Raw genomic sequence first — 26,674 nt, forward strand, 5'->3', positions numbered from 1 at the left:
AACCCCACCCCTTCAATGGTTCCTTTCCTGTCATTAACCAACCAGCTGCTTCCCCTAATGACTTGACTTAAGCCAGTAACACGCTTTGACCCAGAAGACACTGCTAAGGTGAAATGAAGTGTAACAGATATGCTGAGAATAAGTATGTAAAGTAGTACCAGATATCATGTTATAAAATGATAATACATGTTTGATAAAAACAGGTGTTTCTTTCAAAACTGCCCATTTGAGATCTATAGCTAATGGAAATGCATAACAAGTCTTTCTCAATTGAAATTAGTTTTCGTTCACTTATATCACTGGGTGATGTGGTCTCCACCTCAAGTTGTAAAGTGTGAAGGAATGTGTTGATTTTGCATGTATTAGACACTAGCATTGCAGTATGGACTTTTGATAGGTAAGAAATGTTTGAAGGTCTAGAAAAGAAGCTAAAGGACAGGTGAGAACTATAGGTGATTCCTTAAGTCGGGAATATTTTATAATGGTATTATTTAGTTTATTACAAAAGGGCTGTTATTAGTTGTGCTAATCAATTGTTGCTCCCTCAGAAAACAGTTATCTCCTTGTACACTTGATTTGTCCTTTTGGCTATCACTTAAGTTCCATTTACTGGTATCCAATATTCAACAACCAGTCCTTGTTCTGTAATGGTTCTGTAGGGCATGTTTGGTGCCTTGTTGTTATTATTATTATTATTATTATTATTATTATTATTATTATTTATTTATTTCTAAGCAGACGCCCTTATCCAGGGCGACTTACAATTGTTACAAGTTATCACATTATACATTATTTCACATTATACAGATATCACTTTTTTTTTTTTTTTTTTTTTTTACATACAATTACCCATTTATACAGTTGGGTTTTTACTGGAGCACTCTAGGTAAAGTACCTTGCTCAAGGGTACAACAGCAGTGCCCCCCACTGGGGATTGAACCCACAACCTTCTGGTCAAGAGGCCAGAGCCCTAATCATTACTCCACACTGCTGCCCACTTGTTGTCTGTATGAGTTGAAAAGCTCATAAAAGCTGGAGTGGTCAAGGCTTTACTGAAAAAAAGTAGTCTTATTATTTTTAGGAATTGTGTCCAGTTAAATACTAATGACTGTTGTTCAAGTTTAATTCCATAATTCTTCAGAACATATAAATAATCCAAGCTTCATACATAGGGCCCAATACTTTGATTTAATTGCTGTGGTAGAAGTTAAGAATGCAAAATGTATGCGCTTGTAAAATATGAGACTGTGAATGAATTCCCTTCAGAAGAATCTGGCAGACTTTGAAAATCAAAAAAGAAACAGAATAAATCGACCCAATCTTTTAGGGGAATGGAAAACAGTTTTAATGAAGCTGCATTTCCTGTGGATATAAACAGGGCCCTGTTAGAGGGTAGTGGGAGTTGTCTTTGGGAGGACCAGAAAGGACGTCACACACACAGGAGACTTGTGGGCAAACCTCAGTGCCAACTAGCAACTGAGTAGAAGTTTATTAAAAAAAACAGCAGGGCCAAAACCACAGTCGGTACCCAGGCAGAGTACCAGGTATTGCAAAACAAACACAACAACCCCCGGTAGTACCAACTATGGTAAAACCGGGTTAAAAATAAAGAGTAAATAAACCAGTCCCACACAATAATTAAGTAGTGCTCCAAAGGAGAGTAGCTGCCGTTCTCTAGACGGCCACGTTAGTGGTGGTGGCGCTGTGTCTGCAGTTGGCTCCTTCTCACACTAGCTGCAGCGTACTTCAGCACTCAGAATTAGACTTCCGGATACTTCCCAACATACGCTCCAGGAAGGAAGAAGGTAGTCGGGACGCAGGCAGCCGCCTGTTCAGGGGTCTGGAATATGAGCAGAGGTAAGTAGCAACACACACACGCAGCAGCCCAGCGAACTCCTGTTGCTAACCCAGGACAGAGAGCCCGAATGCAGAAACCGCGCAGCCTAAATACTGCCCAACCCCGCCTCCGCAATCAGCTAATGCCCCCGCCTCAGCCAACCGGCGAACACAGCATAGCTGATTGCAGAAAGTGAGCCCGGCGACCGAGCGGTTCCGCGTCAGGGCAAAACGACCCACCACACCAGAACTCCCAGTATGATCGTTTTCAGGTCGTTCGCCCCGACTTCGGGCTGCCCTATGCAACGCCACACGAGATCGGGAGGGCGGATTACAGCGGGACCCTATTACATCCCCGTCACAGGCCCAGGGTAAACGGTCGTCCCAGGAGATAATAGCGAAGCGAGTTCATGGCCCATTTAATGGCCAAGCACTCCTTCTCTATGACAGAGTAGTTACGCTCACGTGGAGCCATTTTCTTACTAAGGTATAGCACCGGATGCTCCACTCCGTCTATCTCCTGGGACAAAACAGCCCCCAGACCCACATCAGAAGCGTCAGTCTGGAGGATGAATTCCCGGCTGAAATCCGGAGCTATCAACACAGGGGCCTGGGACAGAATCTCCTTAATCCTATCAAACGCTCCCTGACACTGCCCTGACCACTGCACAGAATTTGGGGCGCCCTTCTTGGTGAGGTCGATCAAAGGACTAACAATGGTGGAATACTCGGGGATGAAACGGCGGTAATAGCCTGCCAGTCCTAAAAGCGATCTCACCTGGGCCTTGGTCCGAGGAACCGGTGTGTCCACCAACGCCTGGACCTTGGAGGCTACCGGCTTCACTCTACCATTACCCATAATGAAGCCAAGATATTGAGTCTCGGTTTTGCCAAACGCGCATTTCCCCAGATTAGCTGTTAGACCCGCTTCTCTCAGAGACTGAAGGACAGCCGTGAGTCTTACCAAATGCTCCCTCCAGGTGGAGCTAAACACTACCACGTCATCAATATACGCTGCCGCATACTGACGATGTGGGGCCAACACCTTGTCCATCATTCTCTGGAAAGTCGCCGGGGCTCCATGCAACCCAAAAGGCATGGTCTGGAAATGAAACAAGCCCCCTGGGGTCGCAAATGCGGTTTTCTCCCTAGAGCTGGATGTTAATGGGATCTGCCAATATCCCTTTGTCAAGTCCAGAGTTGACAGGTACCTCGCGTCTCCCAGGCGATCAAGGAGTTCATCCACCCGGGGCATGGGGTACGCATCGAACTTAGAGACTGCGTTGACCTTCCGAAAATCTACACAGAAACGGGTGGTGCCGTCCTTCTTAGGTACCATTACCACTGGACTGCACCACTCGCTCTGGGAAGGTTGCACAACTCCAAGTTCAAGCATACTATCCACCTCCCGTTGCATGACCCCCCGTTGACTTTCCGGGATCCGGTACGGCCGCTGCCGAACAGTGACACCTGGAGGAGTGATAATAGCATGTTTGATGACGTTAGTCCTACCGGGCACCTTAGAAAAAACATCATCGAATTCCTCAATCAATGATCTCAGCTCTACCTTCTGCCGGGGAAGCAACTGTTCCCCCATCGTAATCTAAACGGTCTGACCCAGTGGCCCCACTTCGGGACCAAAATCCTCGCCGGGGCTATCGTGGGTAATAAACAAGGCCTCTCTCTCTCTCCACGGCTTTAACAAATTTATATGGTAAATTTGGAGGGGTCTACGGTGGTCGGGCTGCCTAATCTCATAATTAACTTTTCCTACTGCCCGCACCACCTCATATGGGCCTTGCCACTTAGCAAACAGTTTCGATTCCGAGGTCGGAAGAAGCAACAGTACCTTGTCTCCGGGTCGAAAAGTCCGAATTCTAGCTTTTTTATTGTACTGTTGCTGTTGCAATTGCTGAGCGTTACGTAGGTTCTCTTGAGCCAATCGACCGACCAATTCCAGGCGGTCTCTGAGCAGTAGCACATATTTCACTACATTTTTTGAAGAAGTTGTTTGCTCCTCCCAGCCCTCACGCACCAGATCGAGGATGCCTCGGGGTTGTCTCCCGTACAGCAGCTCAAACGGGGAGAACCCCGTTGAGCTCTGTGGCACTTCTCTCACGGCGAACATAAGGAAAGGAAGGAGCTGCGCCCAATGCTTCTGTTCCTGATCTACAAATCGCTTCAACATCTGCTTTAAAGTCTGATTAAAGCGCTCCACCAGTCCATCGGTCTGAGGATGGTACACCGATGTCCTAATGGGGCGAATTTTTAGAATTTGATACACCTTTTTCAAGGTGGCTGACATAAAGTTGGTTCCCTGGTCCGTCAGAATCTCTTTGGGAATCCCTACCCTGGACATAATCTGTACTAGTTCTTTTGCTATAGCGACGGCACTAGTGGACCGGAGCGGCACCGCCTCTGGATATCGCGTAGCATAATCCACCACTACTAGAATGTGCGTATATCCAGAGTCGGCGGGTTGCACCGGCCCCACTATGTCTACCGCTATTCGTTCGAAGGGGGTTCCCACAAGGGGCAGTGGGACCAGCGGAGCCGGGCGAACTCGAGCCGGCGCCACCCTCTGGCATTCGGGACACCCCGCCACGTATCTCCTCACATCATCGTACAGTCCCATCCAATAAAACCGGGCCAGTATCCGTTCCAGGGTCTTTTCCCGGCCCAGATGGCCTGAAAATGGAATGTCATGTGCTAGTCGCATGACCTCTTGGCGAAAAGACCCCGGAACCAATAATTGTGTTACGGGCTGTCCCGTGCCCGGGGCCTGGGATACCCTATACAGTAGGCGCCCAGCCACGACAAAGTGAGGAAATGTAGGCGGCCCGCAACCGTCAACTTCCTTCCCCTCGACAGACCGGACCCGCCCCCGGATGTGCACCAGAGTGGGGTCGTTAGCTTGCTCCCACTCTAGGTCCACATCCCGGTCCCAGACTCGCGGCATGTCGAGCGGAGGTTCGGTAGCTTCCGCCCTGGGCTCCTCAGTAGCCAGTTCCCGCCGGTCACACTGAACACCCACCCCCTTCAGTTTCCGTTTGGTAAGCTGAGGAGACTCTCCCACAAGCCCCCAGCCTTGCCTTGATACTGCCCACTCCAGTTTCTCGGCCCTCCACTCTCGTTTAGTTTTACGGGGCCGGAACTTAGCAGTAAACATATCGGCTTTCAGCGGAAAGATCCGGCCAATTGAATCACCCGCTGAGACCACCCCTTCTCCAGTCGGTGGCCGGGTCGTCCTAACCTTAAGTTCTGAGTAATAAGGCCAGTCTCGACCCAAAATTATAGGGTACGGAACCCACTTTGCGACGGCCACAACTACCTGGCACGTCCGACCATCTATGGTCAATCTAACTTTAGTGGTTGGGTATGGCTTGGTGTCTCCGTGGATACACGAAATTGCCACAGATCCCTGCGGCCGCCCAGCCACCCCCTCCATGAGAGCTTCACGAATTATAGTGTGGTTGCACCCCGAGTCCACTAAAGCGTGGGTGTTCACTTTCCCAATAACCACAGACACAATGCAAGGCCCCTCCCGTCCCTTTCCCCGGTACTCACCCTCCGGTGCAGCTGGATAGCGAGAGGCCACATCACATTCCATGGCAGCGGGACACATCCTGGCAATATGTCCAGCCTCGTGACACCGGAAGCAGATGAGAGGGGGTGGCGCTACCGACGCCGGCTGCTTGTTCCCTACCCCACCACTTGGTGGGTTCCAGGGAGTGGATCTGGCCCAGCTGGGGGCTAACCTCATTCTCCACTTTGGAGGTGAGGCGCCCGATGGGTCGATGGAAGCCACCGGCTTCGGTGGGAAACGAGGGGCTGGAGTCGGGGCCTTCGGTTTCACGGGAGCTGGGCTGGGGTCCTGTCGAAGGGCTGCATCTTCATACGCCTCCGCCAGTTCCACTGCTCGCTCCATGGTGTTTGGGGTGTTCCTGGCCACCCAGTCCCGGGTCCCTGGATCTAGCACAGACAAGAACTGGTCGACAGCCACCGACTCCATCAACTGTTGTTTGGTACGATCCCCTGGTTGCAGCCAGCGAGTAAGGTGGTCCCAGAGCTGTTGAGCGACGATGCGTGGGCGGGCTCCCTTCGGCCGGACATAGTGTCGAAATTTACGGCAGTGAGACTCAGGGGTGATATTCAGCCGTTGTAATATGGCCACCTTCACTTGCTGATAATCCCTGGCGGCTTCATTGCTTAGGGCCCGGTAGGCTGCCTGTGCTTCTCCCGACAGACATGGGGCAAGCTGCGCCGCCCAACACTCGACCGGCCAGGAGGATGCTTCGGCGACCCGTTCGAACGTCGTGAGGAACGCTTCTGGGTCGTCCTCCGACGTCATCTTTTGAAGCCGGATCTTAGGCGGCGGCTGCCCTGTTGGTGGTGCTGCCGCGGGCGCCTGAGTCCGCGCTAGTACCAGAGACTGCACCGCTTGGCACATCGCCGCCATCTTCTCTGTGATCTCCAACATGTGGGCCGTCCTCTCGACATCCCGCTGCGCATCTCGCTCCTCTCGTCGCCGCTCCACACCGTCCCGGTGTCGCTCTTGGTCCTGTAAGAGGACCTGCAGGGTGTGCTGGTCCAGAGACATCCCACTTCTGACACCACGTGTTAGAGGGTAGTGGGAGTTGTCTTTGGGAGGACCAGAAAGGACGTCACACACACAGGAGACTTGTGGGCAAACCTCAGTGCCAACTAGCAACTGAGTAGAAGTTTATTAAAAAAAACAGCAGGGCCAAAACCACAGTCGGTACCCAGGCAGAGTACCAGGTATTGCAAAACAAACACAACAACCCCCGGTAGTACCAACTATGGTAAAACCGGGTTAAAAATAAAAAGAGTAAATAAACCAGTCCCACACAATAATTAAGTAGTGCTCCAAAGGAGAGTAGCTGCCGTTCTCTAGACGGCCACGTTAGTGGTGGTGGCGCTGTGTCTGCAGTTGGCTCCTTCTCACACTAGCTGCAGCGTACTTCAGCACTCAGAATTAGACTTCCGGATACTTCCCAACATACGCTCCAGGAAGGAAGAAGGTAGTCGGGACGCAGGCAGCCGCCTGTTCAGGGGTCTGGAATATGAGCAGAGGTAAGTAGCAACACACACACGCAGCAGCCCAGCGAACTCCTGTTGCTAACCCAGGACAGAGAGCCCGAATGCAGAAACCGCGCAGCCTAAATACTGCCCAACCCCGCCTCCGCAATCAGCTAATGCCCCCGCCTCAGCCAACCGGCGAACACAGCACAGCTGATTGCAGAAAGTGAGCCCGGCGACCGAGCGGTTCCGCGTCAGGGCAAAACGACCCACCACACCAGAACTCCCAGTATGATCGTTTTCAGGTCGTTCGCCCCGACTTCGGGCTGCCCTATGCAACGCCACACGAGATCGGGAGGGCGGATTACAGCGGAACCCTATTACATCCCCGTCACAGGCCCTTGTTTTATCCTTGAAAAGAAATCCATCCATGCATGAATAGCAAGGTATGAGCAATAATTAACAAAGTTTTAAAGTCAGACTTCTTTAGAAACTGCTTATTTTAAAAACAAATCCTCATCCTCTCCTACTTTATTTTAAATGTTTGTTACATAAAGTTTATGAGGGGGCAATGCACATCCCTTGAGCAAAGGGACTGAAAAAGAGCCTACCTCCCAAGGAATAAGAAGCAATGCATTTCTATTTGGCAATGAGTCATTATTAGTTCACATTTAACATAAATATCTCTATCTCTATGCTATATGACACCATTTAAAAAAAAAAAAAAAACTCAATAAAAAATGGCACAGACACATGTACCTATGAGTTGATTATGTGGAAATTTGAACCAGCGTGAACCTACTTTATATACAAATAAAATAAAAAAAGAAATACAAAAAAAATTAATAAAATACATTTTGTAATATACACACCCAGCCTGCATGTGATTTCTGCCATAACAGAACTGAGGAACAAAGAATATTGCCAAGAAACCACATACGTCACCAACTCCCTGTGGCATTGCTCATTAATTAAAATCCCTTTTCAGTCCAACTGCATTTTAAAGCAGCCCACTTTGCAGCTTCCAGTGGTTATTCTTGAGCTCAGGAGTGTTAATTCAGAGGCCCAGGTGCATCCCTGAAGTGTTACAGTTTTTGAATGAAATTCTAATAAGAGGCTCCAGGGACCAGTCCTAGCTTTACACTTAGGTTCCTATAGCAACTGTTAAATGAATGTCCTCCTACGTTTGTGTTAAAAGGAAGGAGCAGACTTCAAAGATGTAAGGCTGAGGGGCTGAGTGGTTTGGCATCAGGGACAAGGGATATTTTTTTTTTTTGTAGTTTTTTTTAGCTTGTCTTAAGAGGTTGCCACACTTTGAAAGAGGAAAGAACTGGACCGATGGAGAGAGGTTCGGTTCACAGCGTACTTTGATCTTTTTTTTTTTTTTTAAAGAGTCATAGCCTGGCTCCAAGCTATGCGGAAGATTTTTGCTGTGTGTTAAAACCCTTTTTTATTATACGATTTTAAGCAGAAACAGCAACAGAGAATAACACAACACACAAGGATATTCAAAATTCCAGAAATCAAATATTCTGGAAACGTTAATGGTTTATATGTAAAAGGCTGCTCATGACCACACTCACTGCAAGCAAGTGCCTTAACCACTATGCAAAAGAACCAGGTTCTGCAGGTGTGCTTATAGGGCTTTATAACTCATCTAACCAACAGGGTCAGAATCTGTAACGGCAGTACAATACACAACACTGCCCGTTACATAAACTCTCCCTTTAATTCAGTTATTTTTTCTTTAGAAAATAGGAGTACATTTTGAAACATACTGCGACTACTAAATCTAATAATGAGCAAGACTATTTTTTAACCCTTTCAGTCCTGAATTATTTGTGTCAAGCTGAAGAATAAACTCCTTTATTGAGTATGCATGTCACGGATGGCTTGGTAGGTGAAGTCAGACCAGGAAGTATATACAGGTTCAGTACTGCGGGGTGAGACGCCAATGCGCTCTTTCTTTATTTAAACAAAATAAAATAAACCAAGCATTAAACAGAACAAAAACACTTTAACAAACAAAACTGCACAAATCAACACTCGTGGACGCATATGACAGACAGGACGAGACAGCACAGAACACAGAAAATCCTCCACCTCTCACCAACATCAACTCGAACCATTTCACCACCCGTGATCACCTTATTTATACACCTGTGGCCTTAATTAATCATTTAAACATTTATTCAATTGACGGCTCCAGCCACATTCCCGTGTGTGTTTTTTTGCAGGGAGGATTTTAACTCCCTCCCCTGCCACACTGCCACATCCCCCCCCCCCCCCCCCCCCCCCAGCAGCACACATGGCCTTAATGGCCACCTCCCCCCTTTGAAGGCCCAAAAGTCTCACTTAAGCCCAGCCACACTGCCACAATACACGAGAGCACGACAAACAAAAATGTTTATATATATTTATATACTACCTCAGACTTGGACCTAGGAGTCCCGCGACGTTTCCGACAGCATATGTTAACATACAGCGCTAAGATAATGAGAGACCTTGAGGTCCAACCAGGGTTAAACACCTTTAAGAGATAGTCCCCTTTAAAAAAAAAAAAAAAAAAAAAAGTGTAAATATGAAAGGAGGGTTAACAATTCCCTAAAAAACAACAACGTACTAATACCAAGAACCTCATGGCCAATTAAACAACTCATGCTTAACAAGTTGCAGACAAATGGTGATAAAAAAAAAGAAAACCTTGAAGTAATCAAGACCTTTTTATTTCCAATGCAGCATCTGTCGTCTTTCTCTAATGGCGGTCACATTTGCTATCAAAGCAGTTAACCATGATAAGCCACTCCTGTCTGTAAACATAATTGCTGCTTATAAATCATTCACATACCCACCATGGATCTTTCTAATGGGCGGCTCAGGTCCTGAATGTGTGATCATTGCATCTCGCAGGTTCAAAATTACATTTCTCTCAATACTGACTGTCTGATACATTAACTCACCTAATGACCCAATTCACTGGAACTCGCAGTCCTGTCTGCCTCTCCAACTGACATGATAATTGGAAAATTCCAGCAAAGAACGCAGTGCAATGTGGTTTATAAGTCACAATGACGTCAACAAGGAAGCTAATAGCAGGCAGTGCGTTTGTCCTTGTAATGAGCAGAAACTTGGTAGGGGGGTGAGTTATTTTAAACAGTATTCTTCTTGTTGTCTCAATTTGCTTTGTATCATTTTCGGCTTCAGTCATCTTGGTGACTTTTTAAAACAATTGAGCTCTCAGGATCATGTCTAACTCCGAGTGCATCTGATAATCACAGTGTAACCATTAACCTTTGCAACATTGCCCCTAGTGGATATAGAACATACCACATTTCTTCTACTGTATGTTGTATTGCTTACATCCACTAGAGTGTCACAGGGGGGACAGGTTAATTGTTACACTCTGGTGTACCAGATGTACTTGTTTACCATGACTCGCTTCCTTTGCTGGCATGACACAACAGAGAGGCTAGAAGCCACACAAATATGATTTGAGGTAGCCACAGAACACTTATTACTACTACGACTACTACTACTACTACTACTACTACTAATAATAATAATAATAATAATAATAATAATACCAAGTCTGTTGTAGTAGGCCAGAATAGCCTGCCTTTTCCAGCTCAGTTACTGGGAGGCATACACTCCCAGGAGGTCGAGAGAAATACCCCTGTCCATAACAAGCCATTCTGCATAACCCAGATAAAAATAGGCTTAAGAAGGCATGATTTATTTAAGAGAGCTAATTCAGTTTCAGGAGTGAGCTTCATGTATAGAATATCTACAATGACTGAATAGATGTCTTAGCGATTAATAGTAAAAGCTTATTAGAACCAGAATGATAGATCGGCGTTACAGTAAACAAGCACATTAGAAAATGAGAGCTCTTCAGCACAAGAAAGTACTACACAAGTTGATCAGGATTCAGACAGGTGGGGATGAAAATTCTACACACTGCAGAATATTAAGCACATCTTTGATAATCACCTTTATTCTGGTGGGTACATTTGTTTGGAGGATCTCATTTGTAAAATGCTTAAGACAGCCTTTTGCTGCAGTTTACCATCAGGGCGTGAAATTAGCTTTAGCCGGAAGAAAAATTGCTGCACCATTATATATAGCTGAAGTAGTAACAGATGAACAGACAAATCCACTCAAATATAAGTCCACAATGTTTTGGAATCAGGTGGTACAGTTCTCACTTGCTGTGATACGCTGGTGAAGATAAATGCAAATTACGCTTTTTTCTGCTCAGATCTTTGAAAGATGTCATTGTCATGCCATTGCTTTGAAGATTAGATATTCTCAGACAATATCAACAAGCTGTTCTTGCAGTTAAAGACATGTAAAAGGGATTGATGTAAAGGTAAGGTAATGATACCTATCTAACATCTATTCCTTCAGCAATTCCTAGTTCGAGGACTGTCCATTTTCAATCTTTTATTAACTGCAGTACCATATGGAGGGCTCTTACCAAACGGTTTTCAATAGCAATGCAGTGGCACTACAAATAAAGGCAATGCAATTAGTCAAGATCACGTAGACCGTTCAGACTCATATCAGGTTTGTAATGTTTCTAATATTCAATATAACAGCATGATTTCTGAAATATTAGCGGCCCATGGATGAAGCGTTGTGCACTGAAGCCTGAGCAGCACTGATGCACTTTCTATATCCAAAGCACTTTTGTCTGGAATAGTTAGTAAAAAGCTTGGACTATCTAATGTAACAGTTCTAATCAGGGTTGTGAAACCAGCCATAAGTATTCAGCCATATAAAACCGTCTATTATAAAACTCACACTAGCATATGTCTGGTGAATAAAATACAAAATTCAGCAATTTGGCCTTTTGAAAATCACCATTTTGCCACATGGCCAATTATTTTTATTTAAAAAAAAAGATATATTAAGTAACAGTTTAAATAATCTTTTTTTTTTTAATTAAATAAGATTAATTGCAAAGAAACATGAAATATCCATACCAAGATAATTATCTTGCTGGATAACATTTCTTCATTTGGGTTTGTGTGTTGTTTTTTCGACAACTCGACATTTTAAACTCAAAACAAGCAATAGGGCAAAATAATTATCTTAATAAGATCATATCATGTTTAATGCTGCAGTAAAACTCCAGCACAGCTTACAGTAATTGCATTAATTTAAGAGAGGTATAACTGTAAATATCACAGTTATCTAAAAGAGCAACTTAGTAGGTTTCTGAACTTAGTGACATCCCAGTTATCAAAGCAATGGTACGTGATGAAATGCTGAATTTCTATAATAATTCTTGTCTAAGAAAATCTACACCATGCACTGATCGAAGCTAATGTATTCTTGTTGTTTAGACACTGTTTCAGTCATCACATCCTTATGTCTTTTTAAAACTCAACCGAACAGGGTGCCAGATTCTAATACCCAGTATTTTTTATAACTTTTTCTAAAGAATGCCCGTAGTTGCATCCCAATTGGACAAGCAGTTCTCTATGTATATATTCAAAAATCTAAAATGACAAAAGACAGTCTAGCAAACAAAAGTCTCTGTACACCCCCAGATTGGGCAAAACTCAATAACCTGAGGTTAAAAGGGTTCTTAACAAGTTCCAGCTCAGTTGCACAAGTGGTTCTCTAAATATATGCAAACATCTAAAGTGTAACATATAAACACCTCTGTTATGTATATCCATATCTCTGCCAGGGGATAATTATATACTGTATATATCACATTATTCAATTAGTAAGAAGCTGTTCACTCCTCTGGCCTGGTTCCCTACACACATACAATGACTAACTTTCAACTAAACATCCTCATCTTCTTGGATAAGCTTACCAAGTGGTTAAAATCAGCCTTCAGATAGAATCCTAAAAGTAGTGCTCTGGGACTGTTTATAAATTGCACCTAAATTAAACCAGCTACTTAAGTCAGCGCAAGACAGCAAATTAGCCTGGCTCAAAGTCTGCTAACTATTCAGTTGTATTGCCATTTTATTAGAAAGGCTGATAAATAATGCTCTGTTGGTGTGTCTAGGAAGATTGGGACAGTATATTAAAAAAAATTCAGATGCAAATATAGTTTTTATAATTTCCCTGGCTTAATCAAATAATCAATTGATCAGTCAATGAGTGAATATTAATGCAACTTCACAAATGAGAATGTGTGAAGTTGCAGATACTCAAGCACTACAAAGTCTGGAAGATGTGCTGTCTTGCCTTAGTGACTGAAAGAAGTTTTCACTGTTTGTCAGGAAGATGACATCTAAGGCTATAATTAAAGCTGCGAGGGGGAGTCAGCCTTTTATGAATCAGTTTTCTAAAAAAGTCACTCGGCAGTGTTTATATTGCTAGCCTACTGTACCTTATGCTTTTGCTTGAACAAGCAGTGTCTGGCTTGAACAGGCAGTGCTTTGTTGTGGATGTCTTCAGCAGTGACTATCTGCCAGGAAATTCCTTCCAGTGGTGCAGCATCTGAAGAAAGCAAGCCTATAATTTAGCCCTCTGCCAACCACTTAAGATGCCTGACAAAAATTCACATCTCCTGCTGTGTAAAAAGAAAGACTTCTGTACAGCATGTACTCTCGCACAGTCATTAAACAATACGCACTGTATATTAAAGGGGGAGTCTCATGTTAATGGGCACTTGCCTGTATCCTGCTCTCCTGGTTAACTGTGTACCTTTTTTCTATTTAGGTATGCCCCATTTTCAATTTGTGTACAGTGATGAGTCTTTGCTGGTTGTCATGAGGAACATCTGCTTGATTTGCCTTCTCAGAATCCTCCTAGAATATTATGAAAATTATGCTGTAGTGTGTTCGAGGGTTTGCCTCTAAATGTGTGCGTAATGCAATCTGTACCCAAAACCGGGGACGACCACCAGATGAAATTGAGAGAGAGAGAGAGTTGACCTGTTTATTTGCATTTGCAAATGAATATGTTGTACATTTATAATGGATCTGAAAAAGCCACAATGACACCCTTTAAGTGAACACCCATCGTCATATGTGTTAAATTTCTGTTTAATGTAATACAGAGCAAGGTAAATTACAGTTTAGGTTAGGGTCAGCTTGTATAGTATTTTTAGGGGCGCAGAGTTTATAATTAGTGTGAAATGGAAGAATTATTAACATGTGAATCGTATTTGTTTAAGATGAGCTTCAAATGACATGTTCCAAACATTTACCATAAATGCCCCCCACCCCACCCCACTGTTTTTTTGTGAAATTAGCCATAGAGGGTTCTAGATGCTTCTAGATACAGTAGCTCATATCAGAGATCTCCTTTGACAGAATGACTGACATCTCATGTGCCAGCCAGTTACACACTGGAGGCCAAACAAATCAGGGCTGCCAGAGAAGAAAATTGAGTAATCTAGATTAGCGGATTGAACTGGAATACAAATTAAGGATATTAAACGTTATTGTTATATGGGAAATCCTATCAATACTCTAGGGTTGAGCGGCAGTTAAAAATGACTAACAGAGATTACTTTGCCCAATGATCTTCTATGGTTGTGCAATGGTCCTGTACGAAGGGGAAGTGTGCAGCTACAATGGTAGTATGGTATATTAGTACCACAGTGGTATCATATTTTGACATACCAATGTCAGTGGTATGAACAAATTTCGACTGGCAGTACCAAGGAAGGTATAACATTACCATGTGCTACAGTGTTAAGACCACAGTGAAATGGCTGGTTTCACAGATCCAGATAAGCACTAATAAGAACATAAGAAAGTTTACAAACGAGAGGAGGCCATTCAGCCCATCTTGCTCGTTTGGTTGTTAGTAGCTTATTGATCCCAGAATCTCATCAAGCAGCTTCTTGAAGGATCACAGGGTGTCAGTTTCAACAACATTACTGGGGAGTTGGTTCCAGACCCTCACAATTCTCTGTGTAAAAAAGTGCCTCCTATTTTCTAATTTTGGAATACACAATGTTAATTTAGTTAAGATACTCCAAGACTAGTGCTAACTAGCATCTGTGAAACCAACTATTAATCATCAGTAGCACTATAAAAAAAAAAAACTTTATCATTAACCAAATTAATGAATTCTCATTGACAGAAAGAACAGTTTTGAAAAGCTTCTCCGGTCTTGACATGGTCTAGCAAGAGTGGAGAGTTTCCAGAAACTAGGGCAGCTTGCGATGACATACAGAAACACAGTATTTATATGCCGTATACACCACATTATGCAGAGCACTTTGTAGTTAAAGCAGAAGTTCAAACCTATCTGAAGGGAACTTCAAAGGACTGCTGTCAGAATGAGATATTTTAAGAACATTAATCTCTTCATCACTACTTTAACTCGAGGCCTGGGAAATGCAGGGCAGGGTAGTTCATATGCAGCAGATGCTACTTTTTTTACTTAAGTCTCAAACATGGACAAGCACTAAAACACACTGAGTTAACGTGCATTTCGTTTTAAAAGCTGTTACATTTTAAAGTTTGTGGTAAGTTTCCATGGCTGGTACAGGGTATTGAAACATGAGAGATAACTGCAGTGATGATTTCCGGTGCATTGTTCAAGCGAGTCATGCAGTCATTCAAGGAACACCACTTATGTCATTGTGGCAAAGTGGTTTGTAGTGCACAGGTGCAGTGATGAGGTGGTGCTCAGGAATGATAGACGCAAGACAGTTTACGGTGAAAAAGCAGCTCTTATTGCTGATAAATGATAATACCTGGCTCTACATAACGATGTGTATTGCACAGATAAACCATGGGGTTCAGTCCTGAAATAATAATACACTAAATAAGACACACAAACACAACACAGTCACAAGTCCAGAGTGAGTGCTCTTAGTGAAAGTGGTGATTTACAGGTTTATTCGTGTACAGTGGTGAAGTGGAGACTGGGTTTATTTGCTGGCAGTTTAGCTACAGCTCCCAGAGTTTAGCCTTCTACAATGACAAATAACAGTTTAAATAGACAGGCAAAAAAACACACAAAACTCGCAGTTTCTTTATAACACAGTTCGTCCTTATAGGTCTTTCTGTAACCATACCACAGGAACAGATTGCTTGGCCACATCCCCTGATATACCTTCAGTCACGCCCCCTTCGGTAGTGAGCGCAATCACGTATCCTCCAATCCATGACTGACACATCGCGTACCACATTAAGGCGATGACTTCTGGTATTGTGACTCCACCCCCTTTCTGGATGGCAAAATTTCGACTGACCCTGGAATGAACTGCTTAACCATCCAGTCCGGTGCAGACTGTTCCTGTTACACAGCACCCTCACAGGTTGGGAGGGAGATTGTTGACTCGGATTCATTCGCTCTCTGTCACAATCATCCATACTTCAAAACAGTCAATCAAAATAGAAAGTCAAGTTGATAAATGTTTTGGCTTGTACCTTCATCACTATATATGCAGGGTGATTAGAAAGTAAGTTAACCACATCAATGCACCATATCTCACAAACGTAGGGCATAGAAAGGTGAACTTGCATATGGTTGTTAAGGGAACCATAGGGATGCAAATACCACAGTTATTATTTGTCACTAGGGGGCGCCACTGTGACCTGCCTCTGATAATCACAAGTGTTAAATATGATCCTCCATGATCCAGAATGAATTGCATTCGTGTGACAACGGACATTACGGCAGCATTCGCATCTCATCAGGTATGCTGGCCACCTCCCGGACAATGGAATCCTTGAGGTCCGGAATTGTGCGAGGGTTCCGGTACCCCCATAACCAGAAATGGTGGTCTACCGTTATGAGGCTTATCAGAAGTGTAACCTGTTTCCCAAAATGTTTTGATTAACTTGTGAAGAGCAACTTTTGAATACGGCCCATTGCGGATGTTATGAACTCTACAGTATTCCCTGAGAGCTGCCTCAGAAAGGAGGCAGCACAGGTAACAATCACAGTGAGGCAAAGCAACGTGTTGCCTCCTCAACTGTTGCAGCTCAACTGAGCTTCCAAAAATTGCCATTCCCACAACCCCCAACGTTAACGCACCCTGATGATTATGCACATTGTTGCATTACTTGTTCGTGGCAGGTAGTTAGAGAAAGGAACATGTGAAAAGCAGTAATGGTCATTTTGTTGTATTTTTTAAATCATTTTTGCTGTCTATCTCAAATAGAGATGTCAAAAGACAAAGCACAATACACTCAGTGATTCTGAGATGAGTTGCAGTCTCAGCGGTAATTTAAGGGTTGGATAAAACCTGTGGAAGGCAACTCGACCAAGGCCTATTGCAGATATTACAAAGCTGAACTCTCTGCAAAGGTTAGTTATTCACAGATCCACTTTTAAAGCAACACAGCCATCCAGCAGCAGTCAGCATCCTGGGTCATGTACCAGTAATCAAGAACCATCTTCATCCAAAGGGGAGTGGGACTGAGACACTATGCAGATTTAGATATGGAGCTATTGTAGGTATGTACTAAGAAGTATATATCCATTTATGATGTGGAATACTTGGTAAAACATCTTTATAATTGACTTTATAATATAAAGTCATCAAAAATTGTTGCTAGAACACCGCTCTCCTTTTTATAAAGTTCTCTAAATAGCAACATCTAGCGACTTCTTGAGATTTACTACCTTGAATACTTGGTAAATTGTCTAGCGACATTTTTGGCAACTTTAGGATGTCTAAATAACGACATCTAGAGACTTTGTGAGGTTTGTCTGGTGAATTCCTGTTTTGTGGAGTTGGCAACAATGCAAAGAACCAATGAATTGAAAGTTCCTTCAGTCATACAACCAATAGTAAGACACTGACGTACCAATAGATCATTGCAGACTGCGGAAGGACACAACACAGTCCCAGCTGAATAGAAGATAAATCTAATATGCCATGGCCCAACTGAAAATATATGATATATTTGTACTCATTAGGTTAACCTCTTCGCTTCGCCCCCGCCACTCCTGACAGTGAAAGGCTAACTTGTAAAATAAATTTGATCTTTTCAGTTGAGCCATGGCATAACCTCTCTCCTCACTCTCTCTCGCGTTCTTTATATATGAGTATTTAATTGATCTAAACAGCGAGGGCTCTAAATACCATCACTGTTATTAATATAGGAGCCTTTGTGTATCTGACAGTGCATGTGAATCTTTTTAGTGTATTTACTTTGTGAAAATATATTAAATGGCAGGGAGGGTTCCATTTAGGTCCCTCATCATTATATTAATTGAATAGACCCTGTAAGTGTTCCTGGCTACCATGACTGTCTATCACCTAAAATGAAAAAGACATGCTCTTTAATAATCCCTAATAGCCTTTCTGATGTATGACTCAGATCCATCCAATTTCTCTGTGGCTGTGGAAGTTTTACCCTGTGAACTCGCTTTGACAGAAGGACGAGGGGAAAACAATATGAGATGCACTCTGGCAGCATCAGTATTTAATGAAGTATTGTATTGAAGACATAGACAAGCATACTGTTAGCTGAAGGGGGGATTCATAAACTAAGGCAAAGGCATTGCGGAGAACACAGGAGAAAAAACAGTGGAGTTGGAAATATTAACAATAATGTAATAAAGAAAACATATGGGTCACTCTGTGTCAATTGAGAATGCAAAGCTTTGCTGGGACATTTGCTCTAAGTTTTGGCGATCATTTCTTGGGAACCATATGGGCTAGAAGCTGACACTTTCAATTGAACCCATTTTCTGTGTTCAGGATATGCAGTGGTCAAGAAACATGGTCAACTTTCTCTTACTTCGTTGTGTAGTCTGTCTTGTTGTTTTGTTTAAAAATAGCAGCTGTTTATAACTAAGTTCTCAGCAGCGGTAATGCCATGATTATCATTGGGTTCCTAGTAACATACCAAACTGTAGTGCCCTCTCTGCTAGATATCGCAGTTACAGTATGAATTGCTGTGTATACTAGGTTTATCGAGTATGCTAATTTAAATTACACAATAAATAAAGTACTATTTAATATGCAAGTTGTTTATATAATGAAGGGATTGTACAGGTTCCCTATATAGGAGTGAAGGAAGCAACATGAAAAACAGTTGTTTTTTTTTTTTTTTGTTTCTCATACTGTTAGTACTGGAATGTTAATGTGCTTCATAGGGCTAGATAGTAACAGTGCTTCACTGACTCACAGTACTTTGACCAAGCCTTCTTGTATTTGCTGAAAATGGCTGTTCATTTCCCCATTCCTATACCAATTAGACCCAGCTGTGTCCTGGTAGCTCTTTCCCTGCACGGTTACATAACCATGGAGGTGTTTATAACCCACCCCTGTTGAATAGGTTGATAATATACAGTAGGCCACCATTTTTACAGTCATTTCCAAGATGCATTAAAAATACAACATTAAAAGTGAATTTAAACTAATCTGATGCCAAAATACAACATTAAAAACAAATTTAAGATAATCTAATACCAAAATACAACATTAAAAATAAATGCATACAAAGGTTTATTATTATTAATAATAATAATAATAATAATAATAATAATAATAATAATAATAATAATAATAACTACTTGTAATCATGATAATACAGAACCCCTTCTCCCCTCTTACAGTATGGTTCCCAGCAACATCCAGGATGCTTGTTTACCACATTTGGTTGACAGGAACACAGTAAGACATCAGCATAAATCACAGTTTCAAAGCAGTGGATTCTACTTCCAGGTACAAGGGCCCTTGAAGACTGTATTAGATATTTACAGGTTTGGCACACAGAGCTCAGGTCCGGTTTGTGTATCTCACACTGCAGGGCTTCTGTAGACTGTTGCCTCATGCTAACTCAAGTGTGAATTGACTGTCTGCTGCCCCTTACTTCAATTCATTTGATTTGACTTAAGTTTCTGTACAAGTCCTTTTGTGTGAGGAAGTGTAACGAGTCCTGATATGGCTATTCCATATTACTATAGAGCTTGAAGATTGCACTCAGAATGAATCAGTCCAATTTCAGAGAAGTTCCAATTTAGTTATAGAGTGAATTACACTTTTGCTCATTATATATATATATATATATATATATATATATATATATATATATATATATATATATATATATATATATAATATAAATTAAATACCATTCTGTATTTTCCAATACAGGGGACTAAATATATATACTATTAAAACCTTCACAGATCGACTCCGCAAAATTAGGTTCAAAGGTACTAAAGTAAGGTTTCAGCTGGTGCCTTATTCAGTGTACCAGTACTATCACTGAGCAGCTATTATCCTACTGCTGGTGCACTCAGCAATGCTCAAGAATAAAATTAGACAAAGTCTTTAGCTTCTGTTTTTAAATTGTTCTAAAATCAAAGTGAACTCTTTACGTATCTAGGTAAAATTAAAAATAATAAAAAAAACATGTTTACCAATATTGAAAAAAGTTTACTTACCCACCAAGCAGTGTGATTTCCACCCTGACTGCATTAACCATCCATTTTATTTCAGCAAATGCCTTCACTAGCTAAGATGTGTGTGTACTTGATTTAGTTTCTTAGAGGTTCTCATAAGGTCCTGACCCAAAATATTAATTGAATGTCACTCAAAAAAAACGGTACAATTAATTTTTTATTGCGTCCCCACACACAGGGTTCAGCTTGTCTCAGATACAAAAAAAACAATGTGTGGGGCATGTTGCAGTACATTGCTTGCCATTGGCAATGTAGGGTTAATATCATTGGAAATTGACCCCAGATCATTTTAGCAGCTTTTTAAATGTAGTTTAATACTCTCCATGTTGTCAAATCCTTTTTTACTTTCTGCATTTTCTTTATCTGTGATGTCTTGCCAAATAAGTTCTGTGCCAGCAATGGATACACATTTTCTCCTAATCAATTAAAAAAAACAATGTAACTATGTGCTGTGACTTCATCCCTTAAAACACAGATCTCATCCACAGTATACATGGGCTTTGTTACATAGTCTCCCTTCGTTCCAGTTCTTGGCACACAAAACAAGCCCAGGTCAGATAACTAAACTTTACCTGGCTAAAAGAAAGAAATTCACATCAACTACTTGCAACTACACTTCCTTTCAAGACAAGAGGTGGATAAACTTTCAAAACACAAACACAAAAATATGTATAAGCACGGGGTTGCACACTTTTAAATAACTCCAAACTCAAACTAAAAGCAGAAAGAAATATCACCGTCCAGGGAGGTAAGTAAGCTTTGTGTCACCTCCCCACAAGGTCCTCTCCGAACTGCCTAAATTCAATCAGCCTCATGCTTCCATACATGTGGCCAGGTTAAACAGGCAATCAATCTTCCAATTTAGCCTGGCCACATTCCACATGTGTTTTTCATTGCCCCTCAAAATTGGGTCAGGCCTCCAATTCAAAAGCATACATTTTTGGTTGGCCTGCCCAATTGCAAATCAATTTACATCAAACCACACACAATACTGTATGTAAATCAAGAGATATATAGAATGGGCTATAACCTGGACTTCCGAAGGATGTCCAGCCAAAACATAGAATTTTTGGATACAGTCTTTTTTTCTAATGAAGTCATTTGGACATGTGCAGGCTTTACGGGGGGCTTGGTCACTTACATTGCCGTTAAAAATCTAAAACCTTGTGCTTAGGAGACGAAAATGACGATTGCAGATAATACATGCTAGAAAGAGAGTTTAGATGACAGTTTTAAGCTGTTTCTTATTTGTTTAGTATTGTAATTGGGTATACAGAGGAGCCATTACTTGTACTGAGCTGTGATACTAATATGGGTGCTGGCACTCGGAAGAGGGAAGATACTGGCACTCAAAGTGATTGGACAGAGCATTCACATACTTGACAGTGATTTTGATCCTTTTGAAGTCTATGTGTATTTTTACCACCATGGGAGAGGTTTAGCAATCAACAAATTATAATTAGGTGTATAAAGGTTTAAGAGTCTGGCTAACAAATAGATATTTATTTAGCTCATGTCACAAAGACGGCCGGAGTGGGTGGCGTCAGACCAGAAACAGGAACACAAACGACAGAGAGGTGTGGTTTGGTGAAGCTGAGCGACGAGTGAAAGAAAATGTGTCTATATATACTGTTGTGCTGGGATTCAATTACTAATTAATTATTCACTTGAATGCCAGCACGTAAATTAATTCTGTGCAACCCCATGCTTACATATTACATTTAACCAGCACGTGAAGTGATTTGTGCCCTCCTCGTGCCTAAATACAAATCTACACTTTTTAAATACACGTGAAACACAGACCCGTTTATATCCCGTGTACCAATGACTATACACCAACATTAACACACGCACGCAACATACAACACATAATATGCACACAGGGGCAGGGCACATTGCCACACTCATTATAAGTTTAAACAAAAGTAGACGCCATACCCATAGCAGCTGAGTGAAAGGAAACCTTACACTAATCGACACGTATATAATAAATACAGCTATGGATACTGAAACGTAGGGTAACTGTCTGAGTAATTTTATTTTCATGTACAAGACTAAAAGATGCAGCATTGGGTTGAGGTTGCAGTAATCCCAAACCAACATTGCATCCCAAACCGACATTTGAAGTTGGTGGATGGAGCTTCCCGTTATCTTTCAGGTGAGAGGCATTAACTTTGGTTTGATGTAAAAAGAGATAATTGGGGGGTTGGTTCCTGCCTGTCTAAGCCTAACAAACCCCTACAATTCTCCTGTGCTTTAGTAGCATAGTCCTTTCTAGTAGCCAGACAGGTGAGGCTCAGTCTCCAAGCTCAGAGGGTTTCCTTTTTTTTGGAAATTGACGAGATGCTGCAGAAATGTTCTGCTCAGTACGAGCCACCCCTCCCAACACCGCGGGTCTCTCCAGGGCCCTATTCCTTATGGGTAATTAGGGGGATTAATATAGAGGCTGGATTTCAATTGTTAACTCACCGAGCGTATCTGCCAAGCACAAAATACTGTCAGCATGGGTAGATGGGCCAAACATCTTTTCTTTCTTTCTTTTTTATAAGGGGGAGCCTAGAGACTGATTATTTCCTTGGTAATCTGGAGGATTTGCCTGTTTGGCTCTTATCAACTTGTATACATTTGAATACTCCATAGTACATGTACTGGATAAGAACATGTCTTGGTACTTGAGTATCTAACATATAGTCCAGGTCAAGTGTAATGTAGTCTGTGTAAAAGATATACACGTTTGTTATCACTTCTGTAACTGTGAAACATGTTTTTAATATAATGGGAGTCAACGTGGACACACTCTGGATAATATTACTTTGGTTAGGAACACAATCTGGTTAATATCACTTTTAACAACTGCTTTCCACCTCACTTAATATCTCTATCCTTTTAAAATAAAAGCATACCTTTACATATAACTGGGTTTCCGTACAGTATTGAAATGTTCTGAATATAATGTACGGTAGCACAATATAGCACTCAGAACAACGCAAAGTGTTTGTTTGCAGGTTCATTATGGTTTTAACTATTACAAGGTGTTGTGCATGCATAGTATTGTAGACTGGTCTTAAAAAGAAACCTGATTAGTTGTTTTGTTCAATAACAAAACAGGCCTATTTTTTGTATCAAGTCTTCTGTGTTTTAAGATATTGGTGTACTCTTGATACACTCAAATGTGCTTATTGTCACTATGTTTGACTGTAAAGGCATCATTACCTTCTAACATGTAGTGGGGCATTGCCCGTTCTACCACGCTGCTTACTAAATATCTTGGTCTCCCTCAACAGATTATCATCCTTATATAAAACACTTCTATGCTTCTCTACCTTGCTTACTCAAAATCAGCTTGGAGAAGTCTTTTGGCAGTAAGCAGAAACAACAACAGAGACTCCTAAACAACATACATGAAGAACTCGTGTATGAAATAATTTCTGATGATAATGCAGATGATAAAGTGCAATGTTTTGATGAAGAAGACATAACAAATTACTTTAAATGAATGGCATGCAAACAAATATGGGTTTACAGTTCATATTTAGTAAGCAAGGGATGTGAGTGGGGTCAAATTGGGACAACAAATGCCCCAGGCAACTCCTTATCATTCTGCACATATTCATCTGTCCAAATGCTTGCTGGAGGGTATTGTATACAAGTACCCCAAGGAATTCTGCTGAATTTACGTGGGTTAGTTAAAAACAACTAACAGTAACTGAGCTATTATGAACCCTATTATTGTGTACAATAATTGTTAATAACTGTGTCAAAGTGGTTAAGTGGGTACAGGTGCAGGAGTGATGCAGTGCGGGGTAAAACAGACAAGAGAGTTATAATCCAGTTGGAAAGGAATTTTATTGTATCCAGGTCTGGTGACCAAATAATAAGACCCCGGCAATACACAACAATGTGTATTGCATGGAGTAAATAACAATGGATTACAGTCCTAAACAATAAACACAAATATCCGCCCCACAATAATACTAACACGGTCACCAGTCCTGGGTGCGTGCAGCAGTGCTCGTGGTGGGTGATTCAGTTTATTAGTGACAATCGTGCAGTGCTGGTCCTTGGCGACACCTCTGGAATTGTGTCAGTTGTAATTTACAAAACAAGACAATTACAGACAAACAGACAAAACACTCACAAAACGTTATTTCTCACAGGGTCTCTCACAGTCCTTACCAGTTTAAAGCTCAAACCAAAACGAAGGAACAGATAGCGATTCTCCGTCTCCTTTTATGCTGTCACACATGACCCCTTGGTAAACGAGTGCAACCGCCTCTCTAACATGCGGCTGCCACGTTGTTTCCCTTCCGAGTCAATGCGTTATTGCAACAGAGTCTTGCTCCCTTCCTGGCTGACCGACTTCCCTTGAACCCTGGGAAAGAACTGTCAGGCCAGTCCGTCCAAGGAACTCTGTTCTTGCTGCTTAGCGCCCTCACAGGTCGGGAGGGTGATTTACAAACAGGAATCATTGTATTTCTGTCAGGAATCAGCCTGTTCCCCCCTTCATTTGGTGATTTCTAATGATTTGCTTTTTGGATTGTCATGTAACCAGAACTGCTTGATGTTTTAACAGCCTTATAATGTAAAATGCAGATTGGGCAGGGATTGGCATAATTACTAATTACTAATGGGAATGCAGTGGGGAACTACAGTGGCAATGCAGTGGTAGAACAAGAGCACATTGGTGCTATAGGGGCAATGTTTTCCTATTTTGACTTGGTATCACAATGGTATAAACCCAAAACACACACTGGCAATCCATTTACCTTGGTAAAATTACTAGTGAACTACCATATCAGGACCACTTTGAATTGCATTCCAGAATAACTGTGCTGCCATTTCTTGCAGTCTCTGGTTCCGCTGAGAGTCACTTAATGATATCCCATTGGTACTTGCTCCTTGCTTGAAACACAATGGTTAACTATCAAGAGTGTATAGGGCTGTGAATAATCAGACCCTCTCTCCTCACCGGGGCTGAATCTCATTCATTATCAATAATTAATCCACCTCACTTCACTGAAGCCTTGACTCCTGTTTGAGGGTAAGATCAAAGAGACTAGCAAGATAAAACATCATTACTCATCTCTGGAGCAGGCAGTGGAATATTAACAAGTTTCCCTGCATGTATAAAGTGTATAAAGCCCACCCCCCTACTTTTGAATTTTTAATAGAATTGCTTATTTTAACATTTCATTTAAAAACATGGCCATTGCTTTCCCATCTCTAGAACAGACTAGATTGGAAATGATTTTGTGATAAAAAATGAGTTCATAAAGCAGACCCACTTCATAATAAGTGTGAATAATTCAAATACAATATATGGATGAGCCCTATAATTGACTCATAACCCTGGAGAAAGTTATAATTACTCAACTTTGTGTCATAAAAGTCATAAATCAGTTATGTCACATCAGATCGAGCAGTTATGATTTTCTCAAACTGACAATCTGCATGTACAAACCCAAATAAGGAATGTATCCTTATCAGTAACCTTCTACAAGCTTGACTTTACATTGAGAACTTACAAAGTTTGAATAGAAGAAAACGAAAACACACAGACAATGCATAACAGCATATAAAACAGAAAAACATTCTAAAAACAACACCTTATCTTCTAACCGTGTGTTGCCATAGTAACAAGTCGGCACTGTGAGGCAAGGTAGAAGTTGCCTCAGGGAAAATAGAGGGGGAGACAGGCACTGAATCACTCAGCGGCTGTGTATATGACTTGTAGTTCTCACTTGAATGTAAATATTAACAGTTTAGGTGCAATTTATGTTATTATTGAGAGGACTAAAAAAAAATAAAAAAAAATGATACCAGTACTAACATTTGAGTTTTGCAACATTGTAGAATCTAAAGCACCATATTAGTGAAATTCCCATTATTTGCATCTGTATAGGATGTACAGTAGAAACTGTATCACCTTAATTAAGTGCCAGCAATGAAAGAAATAAGTCCATATCCAACTGTAACAGGGCGACCAGCCCTGTACATTGTTTTGTTTATTTTTAGAACGGAGTCCCCTCCGCCCCTGTGCAGATTATTGTTTTTGTTTATTATGATTTATTGTATTTATGTCGGCGAGCGCCGTATGTTTTATTGTTTGTATTTTGACGGCGTGGCCGTTTGTTTATTTTATATTGTTTAGTAATGTGGATGGGGAAACCCCATCCACATGGTATATAATTAAAACTCGTGCAGAAGGTGGCCATCTCCCGAATTAATTAGGTGATTTAATTTGTTGCTAATCGGGAGATGGTCACCTGTTATAAAAAGCCTGCAGCTCTCTAGCTCGCGGTGTGGGTGTCAGAAGGAGAGAGTGTGCAAGAGGAGTGACGGAGAAACGAGAGAAAGAAAGTAAACATAGGAACAGTGAAGGCAATCTGCCCAGCCTGACCTGTGTTGCAGTTATTTTGTGTTCGTGATTTGTTTTTGTTTG

The 26,674-nt window shown here is 41.9% G+C and overlaps 2 protein-coding genes across 5 annotated transcripts in view; one reads left to right on the forward strand and one right to left on the reverse strand.

The window, feature by feature from the left end:
* Positions 1-26,674, forward strand: part of LOC117971255 (LHFPL tetraspan subfamily member 4 protein-like) — an 83,368-nt gene that overhangs the window by 33,825 nt on the left and 22,869 nt on the right. The window lies entirely within an intron of this gene.
* On the reverse strand, positions 1,627-7,242 carry LOC131697733 (uncharacterized). Its single transcript, XM_058988801.1, has 2 exons — positions 5,404-7,242; positions 1,627-1,840 (listed from the first exon to the last, which is right to left on the reverse strand). The coding sequence occupies exons 1-2, from the start codon at positions 6,434-6,436 to the stop codon at positions 1,833-1,835; spliced, it is 1,041 nt and encodes a 346-aa protein (XP_058844784.1). The 5' UTR covers positions 6,437-7,242; the 3' UTR covers positions 1,627-1,832.

This window comes from Acipenser ruthenus, chromosome 16 (genome assembly GCF_902713425.1).
Source record: "Acipenser ruthenus chromosome 16, fAciRut3.2 maternal haplotype, whole genome shotgun sequence".
Classification (NCBI taxonomy): domain Eukaryota; kingdom Metazoa; phylum Chordata; class Actinopteri; order Acipenseriformes; family Acipenseridae; genus Acipenser; species Acipenser ruthenus.

Excerpts from the sequence above, each read along its gene's own strand:
- LOC131697733 (XM_058988801.1), bottom strand. The coding sequence starts at position 6,436 with ATGTCTCTGGACCAGCACACCCTGCAGGTCCTCTTACAGGACCAAGAG.